This window comes from Nanorana parkeri, unplaced genomic scaffold (genome assembly GCF_000935625.1).
Source record: "Nanorana parkeri isolate BGI_ZX_2015 unplaced genomic scaffold, ASM93562v1 scaffold174, whole genome shotgun sequence".
NCBI lineage: Eukaryota > Metazoa > Chordata > Amphibia > Anura > Dicroglossidae > Nanorana > Nanorana parkeri.
In genome coordinates this window covers 774,827-785,272 of record NW_017306442.1, presented here as the reverse complement: position 1 = coordinate 785,272, position 10,446 = coordinate 774,827, and the positions used below count along the sequence as shown (strand labels likewise).

Sequence of the window (10,446 nt, the reverse complement as noted above, 5' to 3'; positions counted from 1 at the left end):
ACTTATCAAATTGATTGATCAATTATGTATTTGTAGTTATCACAAATATTGTATTTTCTCTTTAAAGGGCTTGAGATAACTTGTGTTCCAAAAACTGCTCCCATCAGGCACAAGGAATTCCTGGTCTGAATATTGACCTTTACATAATCTCCCTCCACAGTAATGCAGAGAATTAATTTTAACTGACAGTAACACATGCTCCGTATAGAATAGAACGCGGTTACAAGTCTATCACACAGGATACAGAACACTGGGCACCAATATTCATCGGGTAAGACTTATTACCGCATATCTCTGCATATTTTTCAGAAGAACTTTGAGATATTATTTTTAAATCTAAATGTGTTTTGTGTATATATTGGTATTTAGTGTAGGGGGTCATGTTTAAAATATAATACTCTGGTATTATTCTTTACAAAAGTAACACGCAAATAACAACAGAGTGAGTCGAGACCATAAAGACCTGCATGACATTTTTTTTTAAAAAAGGACGGTAAAATTATTTAATGCTGACAGCTGCAAAAAAAAATTTCTATAGATGAAGCATGCCGCAAGTGTTTTCTAAAACTAGGAAATGTCCATAAACAAGAGCGCAATAGTTGAAAGTGTTTTTACTTCAATTATCCAAATAAAGGAAGAGTATACTTGTAAAACTACAAGGGAGGACACTATCACCATATAAACCACAACAACATGTTTAGTACCCCATGTACACACCAAGAGCATAGCTGTGTAATAATCAAGCAATTGTTCATCAAATTAATAATATATTTGCATATGAAACATTTTTTCACAAATAGCTTCCTTCACCCTTGAGTGACCATTGTCACCCAGACTGAAAACTAGGAGAAATATATCATTTTGAGTTGTCGCTGGAAAAGAAATAGAGGGTGAATCCTCTGATGTAGAAAACTTTCTTAAAGTGGACCTTTACCCCCTTTGACTAAAAATCAAATTAGAATGCAGCTCTGCATGCTGATATGAAATCATCTTACATTCATTAGCTAAACAAACATGTTTATTTTACTTACAATTTCTTTTTTTAATCTTTCTGGTCCACTTTGGCACAAATTATGTAATTGTGCCTAAGCATTGCATCCTGGGAAGGTTACATTAGCAGTACATTGCTGGGAAATCTCATCTGTAACCTCGTGAGAGCTCAGGGAAAGGCATTTTCCTCCCCTGAGAGGATGTGCATGGTCACATGTCCTAGTCACATGTGCCAGAGTTCCAGGAAGTTTAGGGAGATCTAGTAACCTGCCCTTAGTTACAATGGCCACTGTGGGAAGAATGGGAAAGAAAAGAAAAATAGGGTATGCAAAAAATAAAAACCCTGCACTTATCTAGAAGTATCCGTTTGATTGTAATTACTAAAAATTTCTAAAGGTGCCTTTGTTGTTATTTTGAAGATAAGTTCTTCTTTTAGGGTAATTTCCATTACTTTGGAGAGATCTCTTTCCCCACTCTTTTACTTCCTGTTGTATCTTAAGACAGGAAGTGAAGGGGAATCTCCTCCATACAGACAGCAAAAAAAAACAAAAAAAACTTGGCTGGGGTTTTAACCATTCTTAATGCATATCTAAACCCAAGAAAAGTTTTGGTTTTACATATGCATTAAGAAGCTGCACATGTAATGCATATTGATATGCAAAAGGTCTTGGCAGCGGCTGAGGAAGCATCAAGCAATCTGCATTGACAGCTCTTGCAGATAGCATGATGCTTCTCCAGCTGCTATCAGGGCCTTGATGACATCAGGGCCATGCAAGTAGAGCAGTGGGGCACAGAATTTACTGCACACAAGACAGTCTGAGTTTTTATATTAGTAATTGAACTTGCAATGTTTATCTTGCTAGGCTTGGGATGAAGAAAGGGCCTCTTTTAAGGAAATCTGTATCAAGGGAAATGTGTAGACTGCCATTGGTAAAGTTTTGAAAATACTATTTACCTGGTTGTCATGCTGACTCTGGCTTCAATGTCTTCTGAATCACTGACCTGAAACCAGTTTGCAGATCTGACCTCGCCCTATCTTCATTTATAGGTTGTAAGTGAAAGCAGAGATAACCATGCAACTAGTATGTCCAGGAGGTTAACAAGGGCAGCCTACATATTTTTCTGCACAGGTGTCCTTTAAAATATATATATTCATTACATTTAAAGTTAAATTAAAGGGTCAGTGCACACAGAATATATATATATATATATATATTTGTTATGTTTTGTGTTAGATGTTATAGATATAAAGCACCTAATGGGTTTGTATAATTCCCATGGCCCCTAGAGGTATGATACCATATCTGCTGACCTGACTTCACTCATGATTGATAGAATAAGTTGATGTGATTCTTTAAGGCTGTTCTTGACCTCTGTTGTTATATAGGACAATGCTGCTCCTACATTCGGTGTGTGTTTTGTTTCTGTTGGCACCTCTACTCTCTTCAGCTGAAGATGACCCAACACAACCCCAGCGGAATCCCTGTGCCAACTGGATGGGTGGAGCACCTGGCTATCCGGGACACAATGGACAGCCAGGAAGGGATGGTAAAGATGGAAAGAATGGAGACAAAGGAGACAAAGGCGAGCTAGGTTAGTGCTGGGATTTAGGGGAGAAATAAAGTAGGAAAACTGTTTGCAAGAAAAATTCTTGCAAAAAATCTGCATCAAGTTGTGTGTGTGTGTGTGCGTGTGCGTGCGTGCGTGTGTGCACGCGCATGTGTGCACAGATATATGTAATTAATAAAATCAGCTTAAAGTTCACCTTTTGCAATATTTAAAGAAATGCATACTTGAACATATAAAAAATGCATTTATTTTATTTTTGCATTCAAGCTTGGATAGCATTACAGCGGTGATCACTTGATCAGGGCTGCAGAGCTCAGGCTTCAGTACATTATCATAAAGGCAGAGCTCTGTACTGAGGTACGGAGTTTCAAATGGGATGGATGGCTGGTCGCAGGGCCGGATTTACTCTCCCTGCCGCCCCAAGGCCAGGTCGTGTTGTGATCCCCCCTCCTTTCCCATCAATGGAAAATGGCAACCAGATGGCAGGGCGGCGGGGTTAGTGTACTTATTTCAGGTTCTCTTTATTGACCCTGTCACCTCCAATACAGGATTCCAAGCACAGCACTGTGCTGGAACTCCTGTGACAGGGGAGAGGAAGAGCAATGCTCTCCCCTCCCACTGTCTACAGTCTACACGGAGCGGCAGGGGTACTTATAACCCTGCCGCTCTGCTCACTGCAGTCAGAGACTCTGGACTCGGTGGCGGAGGACGGAACCAAAGGAGAGAGGTAAGTGCAGGGGGGAGGGGGAGAAGGCTGCACACTCTACATTTAGTCCTGCTTGTGCAAAGCAGGACTAAATGTAGAGAGGGCAACTTCCCCACAAGGACACCGCTGCCGCCCCTCTGCGCCCTGCCGCCGGGCCTCGGTGGCCTTGTGGGGAATCCGTGCCTGGCTGGACGGGAATAGATTAGAGTTAGGACCGCACTACACAGAGGTGCATTGACAAGGCTGTGCGGCTTTCACATATTCTGCAGAAGACGTGTATCTAAAACCTCTGTTTTTATGTTTTTAACCTTAGTGGTTAGACAGGTTTTTTTTTGCATGCTGGCTGGTGAGTGTGTTGGGAAACTTTTTGCTGTTGAGTTGTAAAGTAGCCACCACTCCAGACTCACTCCTGTGACTATAACTTCAATATACATTAGTAAAATAAACATGAGATTGTAGTCCATCACAGGAGTGAGCTCAGAGCGGTGGCTACTGTATAACATACACAGGAATCATGGGGAACAAAAGTAGCCACCCTCCAGAAGGAAGGACAGTGTCAGCACAAATTTAGAGATGATCTACAGAGGATCTACAGTCCAGTGATACACAAATAAGATACATTTTTGTTAATAGTTGAGGCACTTGAATGCATTTTCAAGATTTAACCCCTTGGGCTTAATGTCACTTTAAAGAAGATCCTTGTTTATATCAGTTATCAGACTACTCAATGCAGGTTTTATTCCGACAAAGGAAGCTGCAAATCAACCTATGTTAATAGTGCTTTCTCTTTAGCTAACCAATAGAGATTTTGGAGTTTTTTGTCATGCATTAAATGTTTATTTGTACAATAACAATTTGCATAAATAAAATTTAAAAAAATACCAAATTAAAAGCATATGACATAAAAAAAAAAAAAAACAACTGAAATGAAATTGATCAAGTACCAACCTAGCCTCCCCTTAAAACAACAGAAGTAAGGCATTCTGTCTGGTATTTACTCACAATGGTAATATGACTATCAATATTTTCAGGTGTTGCTGGGCAAAAAGGAGAAGCTGGTGAGCAAGGACCCCCAGGACCAGAGGGCCCACGGGGATTTCCAGGAGCCCGGGGAGAGACAGGAGAGAGCCCATTCATACATCGCTCAGCCTTTAGTATGGGGCTGACTGTCAGAACAACCACTCCAAATGTTCCTATCCGTTTCACCAAAGTCTTTTACAATGATGAGCGCCATTATGATGACAGCACAGGCAAGTTCCGCAGCAATATTAAGGGACTTTACTTGTTCACCTATCATCTGACTGTTTATATGAAAGATGTCAAGGTCGGACTTTACAAGAATAACAAGCCCATCATGTTCACCTTTGACCAGTTCCTGTCTAACAACGTAGACCAGGCTTCTGGCTCCATCTTATTGCACCTGGATGTTGGAGATGAGGTTTGGCTGCAGATCTATGGGGACGATTTTGGAGGCATCTATGGAGACAATCTTAATGACTCTTCTTTCTCAGGAATCCTACTGTATCCAGACCAGACCTCCAAATGATTATCTCCTACTGTAATAGGACCATGGCTCTTGTTTATGTAGTCCCTAATAAGAATTGATTGTAAAGTCCTATATATCCCGGAACTATCAGAAGAATAGCCAGATCAAATTGCTCTAAATGTGTGGAAAATATAAGAAAATACTTTGCATTCAAAACAGTTTACGACAAAGATTTTATGTAAAAACGTCCCCTATTTGTTTAACTATGATTTTTAAAGAGACACTAAACTCAGGAGTTGAATCCTAAAAATACATTCAAGTACCTGAACTGTTAACAAAAATGTGGCTCACTCAGCTGTAGATCTTCAAATCATCTCTGAATTGGTGCTGACACTGTCCTTCCTTCTGGAGGGGGGCTTTTTTTTGTCCCCCATGGTCCCTGTATGTGTGATGTAAAGTAGCCAACGCTACAAGCTCACTCCTGTGATAGACTACAGTCTAACATTTAGTTTATTCATTGGTATTGAGATTGTAGTCCATCAAGGGAGTGAGCTTGGAGCGGTGGCTACTGGCTACTATAAAACACACACACACCGACCATGGGGAACAAAAGTAGCCACCCTCCAGAAGGAAGGAAATAGTGATACACAAATAGGATACATTTTTGCTAATAGTTAAGGTACTTGAATGTAGTTTTAATATTTAACCCCTGAGTTTAGAGTCATTTTAAAGAAAAGTTTATTCAATTTTTTTTTAATAATCTGTTGACTAATCCAGCTCTGACAGCTCTTCCATCCACTCCAGTAAGCCAGTGGTGTACTGTCTTTCTTCCATAAACCCTAGTGAAGAAACCCTCTACTTTAGCAGTTAGATGCAGGCTTGTAAGTAGAAAGCGTCTCCATTGGGGTGTATGGAGAAAAGACTGTATATGTAAAAGATGTCGTTGCCAGCCATCTCAATGGAGAATATGGAAGAGCTACTGGAGCTAACATAGGTCACAACTCTTGGATTAGCTCACTCGGTGATCTGAGGTCTGTAATGAACACTTAAATTGGACGGGAAGGGTGAGATTGAGCAGCATAATTATTAAAATGATTCCTATCCGTCAATACTAATCTTGTGTTTTTATTTTTTTTGCAACTGAGAGTACCTGTGGTCTGTGGAGGAAAAATTAAAATCTCAAATTATCCTACGTAAGAAGAACATATTAAAGCTGAATTACAAGGTCTAATCCTCCAACTAATAATCAAAAAATCCTCCAACTGACACTCATGTGACCAGCAACTTCCTCAAGGTCCTCCATCCATTGGTGACTTGAATAGAGTGGCACACACCTCACAGCCACGTATGACTCACCAGCATTGGCTGACTGGCTGATGTCTACACTTTCTGAAGTCCAGAGGAATAGAGGGAGTGGAGCCAGGACTTCCTGTGCATTTACATTGGGTTTGAGTAAGGTTGGATGTCATTAAACCCTAAAGTGGACTGAAATGCGTTTCTGCAGGGGATCTTTCCAATGAGAAGGTGAGTACTACAGCAAAAGCTGTATTTTTTATTTTTACTGTTGTTGGGTCAACTGATTTTTTATTAATATTCAAAGCTGGAGTTAGGCTTTAAAGCCACCCAATCATTAACATGGCCAACTAAACCAAAGGTAGTCTGTAAAAGAAGTATATGCACACTTACCTTTTTAGTGGCCCATGTCTTAGATATCTGCTGTGTTGCAGATCTGCAGGTATCGGACACTTCTAGGTGTATGGAAAACCTTCTCCCTTGTTGCATGCTGTGCTTTATCCCAAAAGCCCTGATGTCCTGTAGTGGTGTAGGAGTCAGCGGGAAGAACCACAGTACACGGTGAGGGAGCGGGTTTTCCCCACACCAAGAAGTGTTGGATACCTGCAGAAGTCTGCCACAAAGTGGGCTTACAGAAGTATAGGTCTGCTATCGGTATTCTGCTCCCTACCTCAGTGGTAGTGAGCTGAATATAAATAAATGGAAAAAAAACAGTTTAAAAATTATTTAAATAAATGTTAAAAAAAATAGAAAAATTTAAAAAATAATATATTTTTTAAAAAGAAACAGCACGGGGTCCCTTTGCCAAACCATACCAGACCCTTAGGTCTGGTAAGAATTTAAGGAGGAACCCCACCCCCAAAATGAGGAAAAAATGCCTAAAATTCCAAAACAGACCCTTGATCCGAGCACAGGCCTGGCAGGGCAGGAAAGGGGGGGTGGGATGAGCAAGCGCCCCCTCCCTGCGATACCAGGCCACATGCCCTTGGCACTGGGAGGGTGCTATTCCAGGGTTACCCCAGTAAAAGCACCTTGACCCCATGCTAAATGGGACAAGCGTCTCTTCTCCACAAGCCCTGGGGGCGTTGGTTGTGGGTGTGCGGGCAGGGGTGCTTAATCACATCAAGGTACCCCTTTAATAAAGGGGCACCCACATGCATCCCCCCTTGTCAATGAGTAAGGGGTACCTGTACCCCTACCCATTCACTAAAGGGTTAAAGTAAATGTTTAAAAAAAACGCCAGAAAAAAAAAAAACCCCAAAAGACAAGTTTTTGACAAGTCTTTTATTCAGAAAAAAAAATTGATCCATTGACGTAATCCAGCATCAATCACGACGTCCTGCGTTGTCCACGACGACGATGACTCGTCGGGGAATAAAAAAAATAAAATAATAAATAAATTAAAAATAATTTTAAAAAACGATGCACGCCGACCCGACCACACGCAAGGAACTCCCGCCGCATAATAAAAACAATTGGGCGGAGCCAGCGGTATTGGCCAGCACCTGCTAGAGTCACTGGGCGGAGCTGGCCACGCCAGATGTTATTGTTTAATGACAGATCATCGTCCTCAGGTCATTTGGGGACGATGATCTGTCATTACAACTGGGCAGAGCGAGCCATGTGCTCGGCTGAGCCGCTCGGCTGCATTCGGCTGCTGTACGGGCTATTGTGAATAGCTCGTACAGCAGCCCTTCAGTTCCTTTGATCCGAAGGGCAGAGGCGGCCGAAGTGAGCCGAAGGATCAGCCGAAGCTACGTATTAGTGAATAACCCTCTAAATGAAAAAGCTGCCACATTGCAATGTTATAATAAATGCTAAGCTATTGGACATAGTTTGTTCATTTGTCAGTGGCTCAGGCTTTATCCTGTCTATGACAAAATACAGCTAATAACACATAAGTTGTATACATGTCCAAGAACACTATCACAAGACCACTTGTGATAACTGTATTGTAACTGTAATGTCTTCTTTTATATTATAAAGCACTGCGCAAACTGCTGACGCTATATAAATCCTGTATAATAATAATAATGGGATGTTTGCTTTGTTAAAATAAGATGAAACAGGGCTCATAATATATAACATAACCAGAATTTCAAATCAGTAGACAAGTCTCAGCTGGGACAATTGCTCTTGGACATTGCTTTGCAAGCCAAAGTTGGATACCCCAGCATAGCTGTAGTACCTGTTCCTGTCCACAAGATGGTAGTTTTTGCACTAGTAATATTTCTACCAGCAGCATACTCAATCACACACAAATGTAAGATCATTGGGTAATGTTTATCTAAAAGGTGATGTAATTAGTGTATGATGTTTACTTTGGTATAATACTATTATTGAAGGGGACAGAGTGTTGTCACCTCACAACAGGAAGTACATGAAAAGATAAAAATGAACTAATGCCTCAAGAATAAAAATGTAAAAAGAATAATAATAATGTGCTAAAAAATCTAAGCAATAGTAATCACGTGCTAAAACATCAGCTCATAATTCCCTCAAGTGAAAAAATGATTAACGTGATGAAATTAATAAGATAAAATTAATGAATTAACACATAAAACAACACTAAGTGAATACTATTATGATCATATAAATAATATTTAAAAACCGTGTATCCAAATATAAATCATATAATAATAGAGAAAAAATATTATATAATTATTTAATCAAAATTGATAACAACGTCCACTATAGTGCTCATATAAAAGTGGAAAATAAATAGTTCATGAATAAGTAAAAACATTTTTTTTTGAATATTATTATGATCATATAAATAATATTTAAAAACCGTGTATCCAAATATAAATCATATAATAATAGAGAAAAAATATTATATAATTATTTAATCAAAATTGATAACAACGTCCACTATAGTGCTCATATAAAAGTGGAAAATAAATAGTTCATGAATAAGTAAAAACATTTTTTTTTAGCAAAAAATGTCCACCATATATTATTGAAACACACTGGAACACACACACACACCTCATCATCATCATCATCTCCTCCCACAAGTAATAGGGTCGCACACCCATCATCCACCAGTATGTCAAAAAATTGTTATTGGCAGAGAGGACACACCACCTGCTTCCTCTGAAGTGTTTCACCCAAATAGTGAGGTTTGTTTATAAAGATACCACTAGGGGGTGAAAGGCTTTAAAGCAGTCCCATGAGGCATTGCAAGACTGACAGTTAAAGGCATGTTACAGTCCATAAACCAATCGCACTCGAAACCACTGTTCCAAAAGAAGTAAAGTGGGTACTACGGCTGTCAACGGATGGCAACAGTCACAATCACTAGAACTATAGACAGCGGCACTCCAATAGCAAATCAAATACATCTATTTATTGACGCATGAGCAGCATAGCATAATACACTCAGTGCTACATTTCGGGGCCTCACAGGATCCCCTTCATCTATCTTCTACAACATTCAGTAATTTGGCACTGGGCCGTCCGGGAGCTTCCTCGATGTAACAGGCCGTGTATATACGGCCCGTTAGCCTCGCCCACACGCGCGCGCCAGCGGGAAACAACCGAAATTTAAAAACAGGCAGTGATGCCTTTTACATACAAGCGATCACTTGTATGGGGTGCTGATCGGAGCGCCCCTCCGTGGCCACCGTCCCGCTGGTCCCGGGCTCCGCTGTGCCCGGTGTGAGCCCAGGACCAGCACGGTAGCTCTCTGACAGAGGATCAGAGGTAGATCGGTACACGATCTCCCTCCGGTGTCAGAATGCGGAAGTGATGTATATTACATCACTTCCGCATTCTTGTGTCACTCTCCAGCTTCAGACGCTGGTTAAAGTTAAGTGGAGAAAAAAAAAATAGGAAAAAAAATTAAAGTTGCAAAAATAAATAAATTAAAGTCACACATGAAAAGTAATTAAAAAAACGAAAACATTTTAAAAGTCCCCATACATACACGTATGAAAACATGCGTCGGGTGCGTATACGTGCGAAAACGACAATTGAGCCCATTACGCCACACATGTTACATATCACTCAGTGAGAGCAATAATCCATCAATCAATCACTGATAACACTAAACTGATGAGCGGTAAAAGCTTTTAAAGCGTCGCCTATGGCCAATTTTGGGTATTGTAGTTTTTTGCGGTTTCGAGGGTGCGCGCAATTTTAAAGCTCGACATGTTTGGTGTCTATTTACCCGACGTGACCCCGTCTTTTATATTTTACCAAAATATTGGGTAAGAATAAATGTATTATAATGTAATTTTTCCTTAATATAGTAAAACATTAAAACCGCATTGGTGATTAAATACCACCAGAAGAAAGCTCTATGTGTCCCCAAAAATTGTATAAAATTCATTTCAGTACAGCGTTGCATGACAGAATAAATGCCAGTCAAAGTACCGCAAAAAAATGAAGAAAAGAAAAA

At 40.1% G+C, this 10,446-nt stretch overlaps 1 protein-coding gene across 1 annotated transcript; it reads left to right on the top strand.

The window, feature by feature from the left end:
- The first annotated feature begins 251 nt into the window (after positions 1–251).
- On the top strand, positions 252–4,811 carry ADIPOQ (adiponectin, C1Q and collagen domain containing). The gene is made up of 3 exons (XM_018554796.1): positions 252–271; positions 2,378–2,583; positions 4,297–4,811. Exons 2-3 carry the CDS (start codon positions 2,382–2,384, stop codon positions 4,809–4,811), a joined length of 717 nt encoding a protein of 238 aa, XP_018410298.1. The 5' UTR covers positions 252–271; positions 2,378–2,381.
- Positions 4,812–10,446: the final 5,635 nt, after the last annotated feature.